The sequence below is a fragment of the Neofelis nebulosa genome, chromosome 12, assembly GCF_028018385.1.
Source record: "Neofelis nebulosa isolate mNeoNeb1 chromosome 12, mNeoNeb1.pri, whole genome shotgun sequence".
In the NCBI taxonomy this organism is placed as follows: Eukaryota; Metazoa; Chordata; class Mammalia; order Carnivora; family Felidae; genus Neofelis; species Neofelis nebulosa.
Window position 1 is genome coordinate 54,732,600 of NC_080793.1, and position 16,297 is coordinate 54,748,896.

Consider the following 16,297-nt stretch of genomic DNA (forward strand, 5'->3'; position numbering starts at 1 on the left):
TATTTTGAGAGAGAGAGAGAGAGAAAGAAACAGAGCATGAGCACGAGCGAGCAAGGGGCCAAGAGAGAAAGGGAGAGAGGATCCCAAGCAGGCTCCACGCTGTCAGCCCAGACCCCCATTTGGGGCTTCATCTCACTAATGGTAAGATAATGACCTGAGCTGAAATCAAGAATCTGATCTGGGCACCCCTGGATACCAGTCTTATTTGGAGGCTTGATTTCGGATGAATCTTCTTCCAAGCTAATTCAAGCTGTTGGCAGGATCCATTTCCTTCTGACACAGGAGCTCACGGAGGCTTGCTTCTTCAAGTTCAACAGGAGAGCCTCTAGCCCCAGTCTGCGGAGATTCTTACATTACATAGTGTAACCATGGGAATGACATCCCATCACCTGTGCCTTATTCTGTTGGTTGGAAGCCTCACAGGTTCTGCTGTCACTCAAGGGAAGGGAGCTTCTGGATGTTAGGAGGCTGGGATTATTGGAGGTCACCCTAAGGCATGTTCACTGTGATGACAATAGGACTTTGTTACTATTGTTTGGATGTAGACCTAACACAGAGACAAAGGAGAGGAGAACTGAAAAAGTTGGATGCCATTAACTGAGATCCGGGAGAGGGAGGGAGGGAGGGAAAACCAAGAGCACACATTTGGCGACACGAAGAATGAGATACCCGTTAAACGTCCCTAGGGAGATGTCGTATAGACAGTGGCATATGGAATCCAGAATTGAGGGAGGAGATTAGAGATATAAATTTGGGACTCATTAGCATATAAGAGGTATTTATAGCCAAGGAATGAGATCACTAGGGTGTGAAGGTAGGTAAAAAACATGTCCAAGGACTGGACCCTAAGTTCCCTGCATTAAAAAGTCAGGGGATCAGGGAAGAAGCAGTAAAGAAGGGAGGTAGGTAATAGTGAGATAAGAGGGGTGCACAGAGCATGGCATCTCCCTCTTCTCTCTGAACGTGCTGCGTTTTTTGAGTAGTCTTGGTTGCCGAAAGCGCATTGAAACCGGGGTTGACTTTGTAATGAAGGTTCAACAACTGGGTTTGTGTTTGTGCCCAAATAAGCCAACCTAATTCAGCCCGAGTGTGGCCAACACTGTCAGTGGGAGTGTGGGAACTGTTTGAGTCAGTTTGAGACTGACACCATAAGAAAAAAAAAAAAAAAGCTGCTCTATAAATATACACCCCCCTCAGATATCAGGTGACACATGTCACGTGCTACCTCAAAAGCGAAAGGTTTCAAACAATGACAAGGGAACGAGTCGCCCCTTGATGTATGAGATGTGAACTTTTGGGTACGCCTTTTGATCAGACATTTATTTCAGTATCCATTGGTTCTGTACAGAAATTGATTGACATCATTAAAATGTAAAGACCCCCTACGGGCATAAGAAACCACCATTGGTTCACCCAATCATACCCTGAACTTAAGGATGTATTGCAATACAATGTACTTGGTAGAGTCTTGTCTGTTGTTAGGGAACACAGAGAAATAATCTTGAAATTCTAAAGCGGTTGAAGGAGAAACAAAGACCCCATTTGTGCAAATTCAGTACATTATAATGTAATTAGCATCATAGATAATACGAATATGCATGTATACACCGAGTTAGCTGTATCTATTGAAGCTATGTAACTTGATCCCTACTCCCTTTTACATGTAAACAGAAGTCCAAATGTTCACTTAGAAGATCGAATCTGTTCTCCAATTTCCACCCAAGTGTTTCTCAGGTGTCTCCTTGCCCAGCAAAGTCATAACTGTGACAGGCGACAGATTAGGAGGCTTGTTTCTTATCTGGATAGAGATGATTTAGAATTAATCAGCTTTTAAAACAGTGTGCAAATAACCGACAGCTCTCTTGTACAAATTAGGCTGTAGTTCTCATTGAACTGACGAGGAAACAGAGCAGAGCTCAACTCCCTCTGAACGCGGTGACCAAACACTGCACTTGGGCAGTGAGGCTGGCTAGCTCCTGTGGGACCACACAAGTGACATCCCAACTGGGGCATGTCGAGCTTGGAAGCGGGAGTTACAGGCAGCGTAATGAAACGGCCTCCTTGCCTTTCAGATGGGCTGGAGGTCAAGTTCGTTTATTTGTTTTTAATTTAGCTGAACTTAGAAGCGGGTTGAAAGATGCCTTTGCCGGCAGGGATCTTTTGAATAGCTGCACAAACCTTTTGGTCTCTCTGTCGCTTCCCTCCAACCTCTCCTCTCGTTTGCAGGATTAGAAAAGCACTTGGGAGGCACATTCATCTTGCCGGCGTTGTCAGGAGTGATCAGCGAGTTTTATTAAAAGCCCCGGGACTGCCTGAAAAGCCTCCTTGTCTGAGTTTGAAATGAAAGGGGCATGTTAAGATCTTGGGGCACACTGTCGGGACCCCTTGCCCTGCCCCTTGGACTATGAGCTAACATCCCTGGGGGAAGCACAGAAGCCCTCCTTTGTTGAAGGGATTTCGCCGGTGGACAAATGGAGCTGGCCCCTGACAGCATGAGCTCTCGGAGCTGGGGAGGGCCCCGTGCCCTGCCGCCGCCGCCGCTGCTGCTGCTCCTGTTGCTGTTGCCGGGCTGGGCCGGCCCCACCTTCATCAGTGTTAACCGTGGGGTCAGGGTGATGAAGGGCAGCTCTGCCTTCCTGTTGGGGGATGACCTGAAGTTTGCCATCCCCAAGGAGAAAGATGCTTGCAAAGTAGAAGTCGTGATGAATGAGCCAATGACCCAGAGGGTTGGGAAACTCACTCCACAGGTAGGTTGTACCTGAGATTTTCTATGGAGTGTGTGTGTGTGCGTGTGTGTGTGTGTGTGTGAGAGAGAGAGAGAGAGAGAGAGAGAGAGAGAGAGAGAGAGAGACAGAGACAGAGAGAAAACAAAGCAGTGACAGCCTTCCAAGGGCTGGAGTGGACAGTCTCTTGTGTGGTGTGATATGGTCAGTCTTTATGGGATTATTCCTGCCCCAAGTGACTTCATCCATTGCTAGTCAGGGTGCCTTTGGATAAGACATCAGGATTTCAAGATGTGTTTTAGGCCACACTTGTGACCGCAGGATAGCAAAAGTAAAACGTGAAGACATTTTCATCTCTGTCCATCACTTGAACGTTCCCTTAAGTAGGAGGACAGACATGGAAAAAAGAGGTGAAAATACTTCACTTTAAATATTCACTATTCTTCAAAGTGCCTGGGTGGCTCAGCCAGTTAAGTGTCCGACTTCAGGTCATGATCTCACGGTTCGCTTACGGCCCCGGTTTGCGAGTCTGAGCCCCTCATCCGGGCTCTGTGCCGGAAGCTCAGAGCTTGGAGCCTGCTTCGGATTCTGTGTCTCCCTCTCTCTGCCCCTACCCAACTCATGCTCTGTCTCTCTCTCTCTCAAAAAAATGAATAAACATTTAAAAAATTTTAAAAAAATATTCATTGTTCTTTAAAAATGTCTGTCAAAAAAATATTTCCCTTTAGTCAAGACCTTGGAGACCTTGTCATTTAAGAGTACTCTATGCACAGTCCTTTTGTAGGATGAAGAGTTACTTTCTAATCCATTGGATTTTAAAAAGTCTGTGTTATATTGTGTTTGCTTAAAGTAGGAGTTTATCTCTATACAAAATAGGAAATTGCTTCTGGTTTCCTTACTTGTTCCTACTGTGGTTTAACTTCCATTGCAGACAAGTTTGAGAATATTCAGCACCGGCTGCTGCTGCTGCTTCTGGAAAAATACCCATTATTTGTGAACTGTGAACATGAATCTTCTTCTCCATTTGTCTAAAGAATCATATTGCAGGAAGTTATTCAACAGTGGTACTAGATGTTGTAGAGATGGGCTGGCGAGACTTAGATAGATGCTAACTCAAATGGACACCTTTACTGCACTCAGAATACAGTCCGATTCAGAAACCTATCAGAATTCTATGGAGGGTCCTCACTTAGGGAGTATTCCTGAAGTGATAGCAACCAAATGTCTCTCTCCAATTTCCCAGGAGATTTTCTTTTGTAAGTCCGAGCATCCAATGGGCACCTGAAACCCGTCGGTACACAATAATGGCCCTCGCTCCGAAGGGGTTGTATTCCCAAGTGTTTGGTAATTGCAACATGACTTGCACTGTGGAAGTGTGTTTGATTGGAACTTACCAGTCGGGGAAGGAAGAGAGACCTGGGATAGCTCATATCCAGAGCTCAGATGTGCTTAATGCAATGAGTGGGTGACATGAATAAGTCAGCTGCAGAAAATGGAGTCCCAATTTCCGGAGTTAAAAGCACCTCCTTGGAGTTGTGGAGAGTAATGTAGGACCCTAATCCTAGAGCTGCACGGATATATGTGGGTGCCTTATAAAGACTGATGAACTCATCATTTGGAACCCTTCCAATCAACGTATTTTTTAAAATTGTTCGACATTTATTTAGAAGTGAGGCTGAATATCTTGTGGGGGAAGAGAAAACAATTCTTCCTGGTGCCCACTGGGGCAACCTGTGGTCCATCTGTATTCAGCTCTGGCCCCAAGCATGGCAATTTGGGGAGAATATGCTGTTACTTAAGCCAGTCTCTGAGACGTATCCTCTCCCAGTCCCAAATAGCCTGTGACTTATACACACACACATATAGTACTTCCTCTGAAAGTAACGAAACTGTCTTATTTATTTTTGGTGCCATTTTAATGGTCTTCACTCTTTGGCCGGCTCTGCGATACCAGAGGGCAAAAGGGGATCTAAGTTACTACAACTAGGTGAAACGCTTATTTTCTCATAAGGATTGGAATAGTTCTCCAAGTCATCTCCATTCCAAACATTCTCAGATTTTAAGGCAAAAATCCGGTTACTAAGAAGAATATGGAGCAGAAACAACATGCCTGCCTGGTTGAGGCAAGTCTGGATGGGTAGGCCGGGGACGGGGCTCCGAAAAGTCCCAGGTTGTCCCCTCGTGTGCTGTGGCTTAGTGTAAGAAAATGTTCCGTGAGTGCATTTCCGTAGGTAAACCAGGCATCTCAAATGGATTTGAATGGTCTACAGAAAATGTGTGACTTACAGCTTCTAAAATTTATTGTGTGAAAAAAGAGGCCATTGAACTTTATTATATTTCTGCCAAATATTGGAATTTTGTACCATAAGGAAACCTATATATCCAGAAAACTTTGTTTCTCAAATTGCCAGGTGATCTTCCCCGTTTGTGATGATACTTTCAACAGAAACCAGATTCCTAAGTAAAGTCTGGCTTTTTTTTTTTGAATGTGTGCTTATTTTCAGTGCAGCCCTCCCCAGGGATTTATTTCTTATGGCGTTTTTGAAATTAAGCCTAGCCAAATGCGTGTGCACACACACAAAGCCTAAACATTATTCTTTAATAGCACTTACCAGTAAGTCGAAAGCAAGGCTTATGTGAACCCATTTCTAGCAAGATGACTGTATTAACAACACCCCACTGTGTAATGAACGGTTTTATTTGATTTGCAGAGAAAATGTTTTGTTTAACATCTGTTCAATTAGTGTTTTCATTTCATTACTGAAGTTTGTCTTAGGACCAACAGGTTCATTTTCCTATTGGATATTTGGAAAGGGATTTCAACCGGCGCATGCTAGTACCTTCTGTTTAGATAACCCTCCTGATATAGTCAATTAGATAAGGTCGGTGGCAATATGTTTTCCTCATGTTTTAGGATGAGACCGCCTCACGCACAGCACTTCTCACACCTGTTTCAAAGCAAGAAATTTCCTGGGTGGAAAGCACCTCAGTGTAGAGCTGAGCTTGCTTTTTTGACTAGGAAATACAGCAGTAAGAGAACATCTCTAGTTTAAACCAGTTTACTGTCATTAAAGTGAGTAATGAGTTAGGAATGTGTGACAATTTAATTATAAATTGTAATTGAAAAGCAGTTGAAGTGGAAAAAACCAAGGCTAGACAGTAATTAGAAAAGGATTTAGCTCTCCTTTGTTTTAGTTGGTAAATTTATGGACAATTATGGTTGTCACCTTTTATAAAAGGAAAACATATTACGAAACATAAAACAGATGTTTCTTTTAACAAAGCAGATTGTCCCTTTATCACCATGACTATTTGTCAATGATATGGGGAAGGTCTTTCCTTTATCTCCTTCCTTGTTGTCAGTTAAAAAGAGGAACCAATGATGTCTGTGGGAAAAGAAGATCATTGGTATTAGTAATAAAGTCTTCTCAGGGAGGATGATGTCTGTAAATGATTGAGCCTGTGACAAAGTATGAGCTAAACACCACGAACTCAACAGTGATGGTGTGTGAATGCCTCGAGGGTATTTCTTAATCCTCTACCAAATGAGATTGGGCAGAGCAAGAGTCATGGTGTGATGGGGATAGAAAATTCTTCTTTTAAAAATTAGGTTTCCCCAAACACAACAGTGAGCAATTTCCTGAATGGTTCTGAGTGAGGTGATACAGTTAATTTAATTTTATTTAATACAAGAAATTACCTTTAGTTTGCTCTGTGTCTCATCAACCATTTCCTCTATTATGTAACCAATAACACAGCCTTTTGCAAGTGTATGAGAAACACGTGTGGGTCGTGTTTGGCCCCGATCAACCCCAACGCTGTCCATTGTCAGTGGTTCCAATTTTATATATGAAAGTGCTCTCTGGAAAAGAAAGTAATGAAAGGAAAAGAACAAATGCATAATATTTATAATCCAGTGTGTTTGAGGGATAACGCATGCCTTTTGCGTTACATACACCCAGGTAGACCTCTCTAACTCAATTGTTATGAACCCCTGAACATTGTGGGTGTATAATATTTTGATAAATGGAACCATATTTAAATTTTTTTAAAGGTTATTTCCTTATTTCGAGAGAGGCAGAGAAAGGACGGGCAGGGGAGGGACAGAGAGAGAAGAGAAAGAGAATCCCAAGCAGGCTCTGGACTGTCAGCGCGGAGCCCGACGCAGGGCCGGGACTCGCAAACCGGGAGATCATGATCTGAGCCGAAACCAAGAGTCAGACACTCAACTGGGCCACCCAGGCACCCCAAATGGAACCCATATGTTAAGTGTATTATAGACTATAAAAATCATTATATCAATAGATAATTACTTCTTAATATATCTGCTTGATCTGCTTAGATTTTCATAATTTCGATATTCTCAAAATAAGACACATCTGTATGAAAGCAGGATGGTGAGTGGGCACAGGGGCGGGTAGAGGGGCACAGTGGGTGGTGGTGGTTACAACGTGCACACACGCACACACACACACACACACACACACACACATGTGCACACCCCACTCACAGGCCATAATTTCCCCAGGCAGTATTCCACTGCCAGAAAAATCAAATCTTGTACCATTTTTTTTCACAAATATTTATCCATTTTTTCACATGAACTAGGTCTTTGACTGCCATTTCCTTCCTAATGAAGTAAAGTATATTCACAATGGTTGCCCGATTCTTGATGAAGACACAGTGAAGCTTAGACTTTACAGGTAAGCAGCACACATAACCGTTCTGTGTACTTCTTAAGGCTTTATTTCTATAGATAGATATTATCATGAGGCTAGTTACTAGATTCCAAAGAAGACAGTCATCAGTAGAAATTGAGGACCTAAGTAGATGAGGCAAGAATTGTAGCTGACTTTCAATTACCTTGATTTGTATCATCGTCCTGGCGGCTTTTCTGTAGCAAATTTCTGTCCTGCTTCCCTTCAGGGGATCACCTCCGGTGATCCACCTTCTTACTTCTAACAGGAAATGAAAATTGCAAAATACAGATTCCTAATGAGAAGTAGGAAAATATATTCCAAAGCTGAAAGGTATTCTTCATTCTGATTATCAGCTGCTTAGTTCATAAGTAGTACAGTAGCTTCTAATTTTAAACATACTAAATGATAGAAGTGTTAAGAAAATCAATTATAAAGTTAAGTGCAGAGTGACCATGTGATCCAGCAGTCCTACTCCTAAATGTATAACGAGAGGAATAAAAACCTATATTTTCACTTGTCCACAAATCTTCACTGTAGCATTATTCGTGATATCTGAAAAGTTGAAATCCTAACTGATGAATGTATAAGCCAAATGTGGCGTATCCATACACTGGAATGTTATTCAGCCATGCAACGGAATGACGATCTGATTCAGGCTACAGCATGGATGGACCTTGAACCCATCATGCTCAATGAAAGAAGCCAGACACAAAAGGTCACATACCTTTTCATTTATATGCAGCATCCAGAAAACACAAATCCAAAAACACAGATTAGTGGTTGCCAGGGGCTGGGGAAGGGCACATGGGGAGTGACTGTTAATGGCTATGAATTTCTTTTTGGCGTGATAAAAACGGTCTGGGATTAGATAGTTGTGATAGTTGCACAACCTTGTGAATATACTAAAAACCACTGAGTTGTATACTTTAAAAAGGTGCATTTGAGGGTATATGAATTATAGCTCAGTAAAAAATTAATTTAAAAAGGAAGCTCATGGTTATGATATTACTCACTTCATAGAGGTGACTGACAATTCAGTAGATGGGATAGGCTTTTAGATAATTTTTTACTTATTTTTGTTGCTGTTATGAATATTTGGCTAAAATATCCTAGTGTGTATTTCCCTTAAGTACTACTGTAACACAAAGCGTTTTGTAGAGGACGCTGGAACAGTGAATCATCCTATAGACACTTATGATCACCTGTTATAGCTCACGGCCCTACGCTGGGCATAGGAAACCCGAAGGTGAGGATACATGGACCTAGCCATGCTCCTAGGCTGACCCAAAATAAGGGTAGATACTTGTAATGCAAAACAAGTCTTGAAAGAGAGGCTGGAACAAAATGCTGTGCTCAAAAAAAGAAACAATACCCAAGGATCCCTTATAACCAGCACACTGGGTGGTTTGATCTTTCTACAACTGCAGAGTTAAAAAACGAACTTCGGACAGCTTGCCTGGAAGGGCTGGAGAAGCTGATGAGTTCTGACTGCTCCCACTCCTGGAGTTTCCAAGGGGCGGAGAGGGTGCAGGAGCAGGACCGGAGAAGGGCTGAGGCAGAGGAGCTGCTGTTGTTGGTCTCGAGGACATTCAAAATAGAATATTTAGAGGAGGTGGAGGCAGAAAAATCAGAGAACATGCTTGTTCCCTCCTCACCTCCTCTTCGGCCCCTTTGGCAAGCTACTTGGCCTTTGTGCCTCGCTGTTCTCACCTGTAAATGGAATTAACAGTGCCTCTCGTGGGTTTCTGAAGAGCAAGAAGATGTTGATGCTGCAGAAACTCCTCACCCTTTCACTCCTGAATCACAATTCGGCCCATAAACTGCACGAGCTTGATACTCTTAAATGATACATGTGCTGGGAGTGAGATTCTGAGCTCCCAAGAAGTCATTACATATCAGTACGGATGACGGGTTTGAGAGAAGGTGTTGAAAGAAAGATCCTGGGGATGGAGATGGCGGGAGAGGGAGTCGACACCAAGCTAAGGAGATGAACGGACGAGGACAGAGATTGGGAGTAGAAATCCAAACTCTTATAAAGGCAATCTTTAAGCTTCAAAGCAAGTCAGTTCACAGATACCGGAAGTATCTGAGCACCAGTACATACTGCCTTTGCTCTGTTCTCTCCACAGATTTACTGAGTCGGATACCTTCGTGGAAACCTTTATCCTGCGGGTCTATCTCCTGGAACCAGACTGTAACATCATCCGTATGAGTAACAACGTACTGGAGGTGTCCGAATTCTACGGCCTGTCCCGAGCCATTGATAAGAACGTGCTCAGATTTGACTACGAGGGGGCGGCCGGGCTGGAGTGCACAGTCAGGCTGGATCCTGTGGGAAGCCGGCTGCCAGCCCACGGTCAGGTGGTCCTGCTGGGGCCTCGGCCAGAAAAACCTCGTGGAGATCAGCCGCACAGTTTTTTCCCTGAATCTCGTATGTATGTTTGAATACTTACCTGAATGTTACGAGAACTGATGTATCTGGAAATAGTCATTTTCCACTGGGACAAAAAGTTGGACTTGATCTAAGAACGTGTTGCTGGTTGAAACATGTCAGTTAGTGGGGAAGAGTATATGCACTTGGGGATCCATACGACCTGGGTTTGAAAACTGCCTCTGCTATTTATTTCCTGGGTGATTTTAGGTAAGTTACTTAACTGCATCAAGCCTCTGTAAAAGGAGTAAGGGGAGTAGCTGCCTCACAGGGTTGTGGAAAGCTGGAGTAAATGAGCTCCCGTGCGCAAAGTGTGGTTCACACCGTGTCTGGCTCATAGCAAGTGCTCCGTAATTGTCAGCTGTTATTATTCATGGTAGCAATGGCAGGGGTCGTGAGAGTAGTTGGTGTATTTATTAAATACTGTTTGATCGTGAATTAAGTCTGAGGTAGAGCATAGTGGTAGCCGTGGTTTAAATCAGGAAGAGTTGATGGACAATGTTCCTTCTGTTACTCATTTCATCAGTACATTTTGGGTACCTCCTATCTGCACAATAGTATTCTAGGCATTATGGGAAGGCCAAGAAATAGAAGGGATAATCACGATCACAGTAATGCCTTGAATTTGGGCCACAATTTACAGCTGAAGGCAGGCTAGCACACGAAGTGCTCTTGTTTAGGGTTCACAACCATCTGGTTAAGAGGTAGCATACTCATTTTGTACGTCAGGGGAACGTACAGAAGGCCACTGGAAAAGTGAGCGGCCTATGTGTGTCATTTACCCCACAAGAGCGAACTATGAAGTCGGGCAGAGACGGAGAGACTATGGCAGAGATGATTATGGTTTTTAGTGGGAGAGATCAGGTTGGTTGAGGTGGTTACAGAGTATTTAAAGGGGGGTTAAGAAAAGGACTAAGTGGACCTGGAACGGTGTCTGGACTTGAGGGTGTGATGAGCACGGCAGGGAGAGAATTTCAGCGAGTAGAACAGCCTCAGAGAGACCACATGAAGAAGCCATGCAAGCGGATGCCGTGAAGGAAGGCCTGTGCTGGACGATGGGCGGCAGTCGTGACCCAGAGGCCTATCTGTCAAGGATATTCAAGCACCAGAACATGCATTTTATGATTTTTTTTCTCTCAGTGTGACTTTTGGTGGGCAAGGATCTCAGGAGACAACCGGTCAATTATTCTTTTCAGTAAAAGAAACAACAGGGTCCTAGAACAATGCCAGCCCTCTCCGTGAATGACTGGAGGGTATATGAGGGTGTTCGTGAGGCAGTGAGAGGGAATAACTTTCCATGGGAGGGAGGATTAGTTTTTTACATTTCACAGTCACGCTCAAGTAACTCTCTTAATTCACTGCTGTCCATTCTAGAACTGGGAACAGACCTGAAGTGTCCAGGTGGAAGCTGTAGCCTGGGCCTGAAGAAAGCAGGAAGTATCAAAGTGAGCTGCGAGGAGTTCCTGCTGATGGGGCTTCGTTACCAACACACGGACCCCCCTTCTCCCAACATTGATTACATCTCCATCCGGCTGGACCTCACAGATGCCAGGAGTAAAATCGTATACAAGGTAGAGTTCGGGGTTCTGTGTCTGTCCCCCACCGCAGCAAGAGAGCCACCTCCATGGAGATGCTCGTGCTGACTGCCATGCCGGGACAGACAGCTCCTGGGCCATTGCGGGTGGGACTGCCCAGTGACGCATGAGAACTGCAGGCTTGTTGGGGCGCCTGGGTGGCTCAGTCGGTTAAGCGTCTGACTTCGGCTCAGGTCATGATCTCACAGCTCGGGGGTTCGAGCCCCGCGTCAGGCTGTGTGCCGACAGCTCAGAGCCTGGAGCCTGCTTCGGATTCTGTGTGTCTCTCTCTCTGTGTCTCCCCTACTCACATTCTGTCTCTCTCAAAAATAAATAAAGCTTAAAAAAATTAAAAAAAAAAAAAAAAAAAGAACTGCAGGCTTGTTCTGCCAGTGAGTGCTTAAAATTGGATGGAGCCTTTGTGCAGACTGTCAGTCTAGAATTTCTCCTCCCCGACTCTCTTCTAACTCTGCCACCACTAAGGCAATGGAGGAAGGACTGGGGCCAGTTACATGCTACCCTTCTTCTTCCTCCTCCCCCTTCAGTATTCTTCAGCTTGTCATTTGATCTTCTGTAGCACCCTCTCTTTGAGGCTTCATTTCCCCCTTCTTTTATAGAACCTCTTTTCCCCCGTTAGAGGAAATGAGGGGGCGCACACATCCACTAGGTAAGTCCATGGGAAACTAGGAAGAAGGGGAAACCTAGTCCTATTTTTATGAGTATAGTAGATTATATCCTTTTCATTCTTCCAGACTTTGAGATGGAGGACTAGGTCATCAAAGAGACAGGCAGTCCCCCCACGCCTCCTCCATCGCTCAATCTCTTTTAAATCTTCCGCCCTTCCCTTCTATTGACCTCACACTGACATGAAGGTAGAAGATGAAATCAATTTATATGAAATATTTAACATGCTACTCCACTGATTCATATACTCTAGAATTGGTTTATTTGGGTAGCTGAGCAGCTGTGCACCAGCTAAAACAGCTCAGATGATCCACGGTAGCATTCATGAAAGACCTCCATCTTTCAGACTTTGACTTCTCATTAGGATTCCTCCTAAGAAACTCAGATATTGAACATTATTATCCCCCCCCCCCCCCCCCGGCTAAGGAATTGATAAGACAAGAAATGATAAGAAAATAATAAAGTAAGATCACAGAATTTTAGAATTGAGATAGATGGTCTGGTCAAATTGATTAGGTAAATAACGTGGAGAATCTTAAAGGATAGATTTCTGAGCCTCACGGTAGCAAAGAGCATGAACACTGGGCCCAGTTTGCCTGGGTTCAAATGTCTATTTAACTAGCTCTCTGACTTTGGATTTTATGCCTCAGGTGTTAAAACCTGAAAACGGGGATAAGAGAACCTACTTCTGAGAGTAAGCGAGAGAAATAAACAAGATGATACTTACAAAGCACCTGGCACATAGTAAGCACCATGCATGTTTTGCCAGTTAAAGAAGCTACCCAGGAAAAAATGGATCATCAGCTACGTTTGGAAACGACTTGTGTAACCCAACCCCTTGTAGGGTGGTGGCCAGAGAAATTGCATGCCTTGTCCATACATATGTGGCTGTATGACTGAGCCAAGACTAAATGCTAGGCCTCCTATCTGTAGATGTCTTTTTGTCTTTTTGACACAAAGCTTTCCCTTCTATTGATTTCTTATCTCCATTAAAAAAATTAGACCCATTTTTCTTCCTGACTGATTTTTCTTCCTTTAAAAATTTTTTAAAAAAATATTTCTTTATTTTTGAGAGAGAGAGAGAGAGAGGGAGAGAGAGAGAGAGAGAGAGAGAGAACGAACCAGCAGGGCAGGGGCAGAAAGAAAGGAAAACACAGAATCCAAAGCAGGCCTCAGGCTCTGAGCTGTCGGCACAGAGCCCAATGCGGGGCTTGAACTCATGGACCATGAGATCATGACCTGAGCCGAAGTTGGACACTTAACCGACTAAGCCACCTAGGTGGCTCCCCTGACTGATTTTTTTTTTTTTTTTTTTTTTTACATCTCTATATTGAGTTAGGACTTTGTTTGTTTATATTTTCAGATCAGTTTGATTGGGATTTTACCCCTTTAAATGACCTTCTTGTTTTATTAGTTAACTTACTCCATAGGCAATTTGGCATGTCATAAAACACATTCTTTTATGAATATCAAAACAATATGCTCACTGCAGAGAATAATTTTTAAAAACCGCATAGAAAGCACAATAAGAAAACAAAACGAGTTATGTTTCAACCCTTTTATACACACACACACTTATACACATGGTAAGGAGACAGGTACAACAGTGTTGATTCTGTTTCATGCAACTAAATTTATACTATATTTGAAGTTTTAAAATCTTGTTATTTTATCATTTTTATGCCTGTACAGTCCATTCTCATCAAGTAACTAAATGACTTCACCCATAATTTCTTCTAGATTTTTAAGGATTTCTTGTTTACATTTGTTTTTGTAATCTACCCAAAATGAATTCTATAGTATTGCGAAACACAGGAACAGTTTTTTTCCCAAGTAGCCAAGATTTCAGCACTTGGTATTGAAGAACTAACCTGTTTCTCATTGATTTTTGATGCTGCTTCTATTGCATAGAAAATATTATGTACATGACTTCAAGGCTAGTTCTTTTGTTCCTTAGATTTGCCTACTTATTCTTGTGCCAGTATCATTCATTCTAAATATAAAAGGGCAATGATACACTTCAGTATTTTACAGGCAAGTTCTTCCTTATCACTTGTCTTCAAAGTTTCCTAACCCATTCTCACCTATACGTAGTTCTCAAGCCCTAAGTAGTTTTATCGGGATTGGATTAAAACTGTATGCTATTTTGGAAGTAATTGGAATATTAGAACATTTAGCATACTGAGCCTTCTTATCCAGAAATGAGGGATCTCGCTTCATCTAGGCAAATGTTCTTTGATGTGTTTCTGTAAAATTTGCAGTTTTCTTCATGTAAGTTGAGCATACTTATTAAGGCCTGTCCAAGGCAGTGTGCTTTTGGGAAATTACTATGAATAGGCACTTTCCCCTCCATTATATCTTCTCATTGGTTACTGATGATAAATAGGAAAGCTATTTTTTGGTACAATTTTCTTTTTATCTGGCTTCTTTCTTGAATTCAATTATTCCAAGAATTTTTAAATTCTTTGGGCTTTTGAAGACCATAATTATATCTTTCACTAATGATGATAATTTTGTCCTTTCTTTTTCAGTAATTATTCCTCTTATTTTTGCTATGTTCTCCACTGGTTTGGCCAGAATAATATTAAATATAATGATTCCTATAAGAATCCTTGTCTTGTATATTTTATCAATATCAACTGCCCACGCTGTCCTTTTTTAATGCCTTTTGCCTTGATTCGTCTTTCTTTGAAAGTAAGATGACCACTTCTGCTTTTTTCTTTACATGGTAACTTTGGATTGTCCCTTTGCTTTTAATCTTTGTATGCAATTTTATTCTAAATGCCTCTCCTATAAGGCATAAGTAATTAGCTATTTAATTTCAGAATATTTGTCTTGAACATGGGAATATAAGCTATGGTTTTATAATAATGGGTATATATTTTTTCTATCATCTTGTTTTATGTTCTCTTGCTAACTAAAAAAAAATTTGTCTTGTAATATAGATTATATTTTCTATGCCTTTTTCTTCACTTTTTTGAAAGTCGTTTATCTGACCTTATGTTTTACTGGGATTTAGTTCGAAAACTGAAAACATTGTTTAACTTAAGTTTTTAATATTTAAGACAAAAAATGAAATGAGTCTTTTTGGCTCCTTCCTATATATGATGAGGATCGGTCCTATTTATCCTTTCTCCTAGTGATTGCCCATCTCCCCACCTTTGTTTATGCAATCTGAAATGTTAGTTGTCTCCTCAGTGGCTCAGTCAGTTGAGCCTCTGACTCTTGGCTTCAGCTCAGGTCATGATCTCATGGTTCGTGGGTTCAAGTTCTGTGTTGGGCACAGCAGTCACAGCGCACGGAGACTGCTTGGGAGTCTCTCTTCTCTCTCTCTCTGCCCCTCCTCTGCTCTCATGCACTCCTGTGCACTCGCTCTTTCTTCTGATGAAACTAAACATTTAAAAAAAATAAACATTTAAACATTTATAAGTAAATATTTAAAAAAATAAAATTTTAGTTCTAGCGTTCAGTTATTATATTTGTTATTTCTTATATCATCTATCTTTTATTTCAAGTAAGCTCTTTTTGATGTTCATATCCATTTTGTTAACATGTCTAAAATAACATATTTATTTAGGCTTAACCCTAGGCTTAGATGGTCTTATTGTTCAGCACCAGTCCTTTTATATTGTGATTTTCCCATTCTTGAATTTTCAAATTATGACTCTATTTTTTAACGGCATGTGCAAAATAGATACTCTAAACCCTGAGATGTCTCAGCGTATCATTAATTTGTCTTCATAAAGCATGCAGCAGGAGGGGAGAGGGGTGATTGTCTCCTCTTTCTCTATTGTACTTCTCTCTCAGGAGTTTTGCTGGCTAGTTTCAGGACTTCTGATCTGGGGGGGCCAGTTTTTGGGGAGCGGTGGGGAGAGCGTTGAATGAGACACTGATAGAATATGACTTCATGCCCCCTAAGTCTGGCAAATGTTTCAAGCTGCTTCTTTGTCCCCAGGGCAGTTTCCTGCTTTCTCTGGGGATCCCCGGTCCTGGATGTATCCTACTGGTGGATCTCATCTCCAGAGGAGGCGTTTCTGACTATTCACTTGCAAGTCCTCCCATAGCTCCTAGGATGATTCCCACCTCCAGCTGCCTGTGGCAGGGATTCTTTGCCTTCTCACAGAAGCACCCAAAAGGTCAGGGTCCAGGATGACCCCACACCAATCCTCTGTCCCACTTGGCCCA

At 42.4% G+C, this 16,297-nt stretch overlaps 1 protein-coding gene across 15 annotated transcripts in view; it reads left to right on the plus strand.

Annotated features, from left to right (window-relative positions):
* FREM1 (FRAS1 related extracellular matrix 1) overlaps positions 1 to 16,297 on the plus strand; it is a 166,124-nt gene that overhangs the window by 25,772 nt on the left and 124,055 nt on the right. For all 15 annotated transcript variants that reach the window (XR_009251695.1, XM_058695316.1, XM_058695318.1 and 12 more), the window contains exons 2-5: positions 2,227 to 2,747; positions 7,332 to 7,426; positions 9,553 to 9,854; positions 11,229 to 11,425. Coding sequence is in view for 14 of the 15 variants with exons in the window: in XM_058695316.1 (XP_058551299.1) it covers positions 2,472 to 2,747; positions 7,332 to 7,426; positions 9,553 to 9,854; positions 11,229 to 11,425 (870 nt within the window). In the remaining variant the exon portion in view is untranslated. The remainder of the gene's footprint in view (positions 1 to 2,226; positions 2,748 to 7,331; positions 7,427 to 9,552; positions 9,855 to 11,228; positions 11,426 to 16,297) is intronic.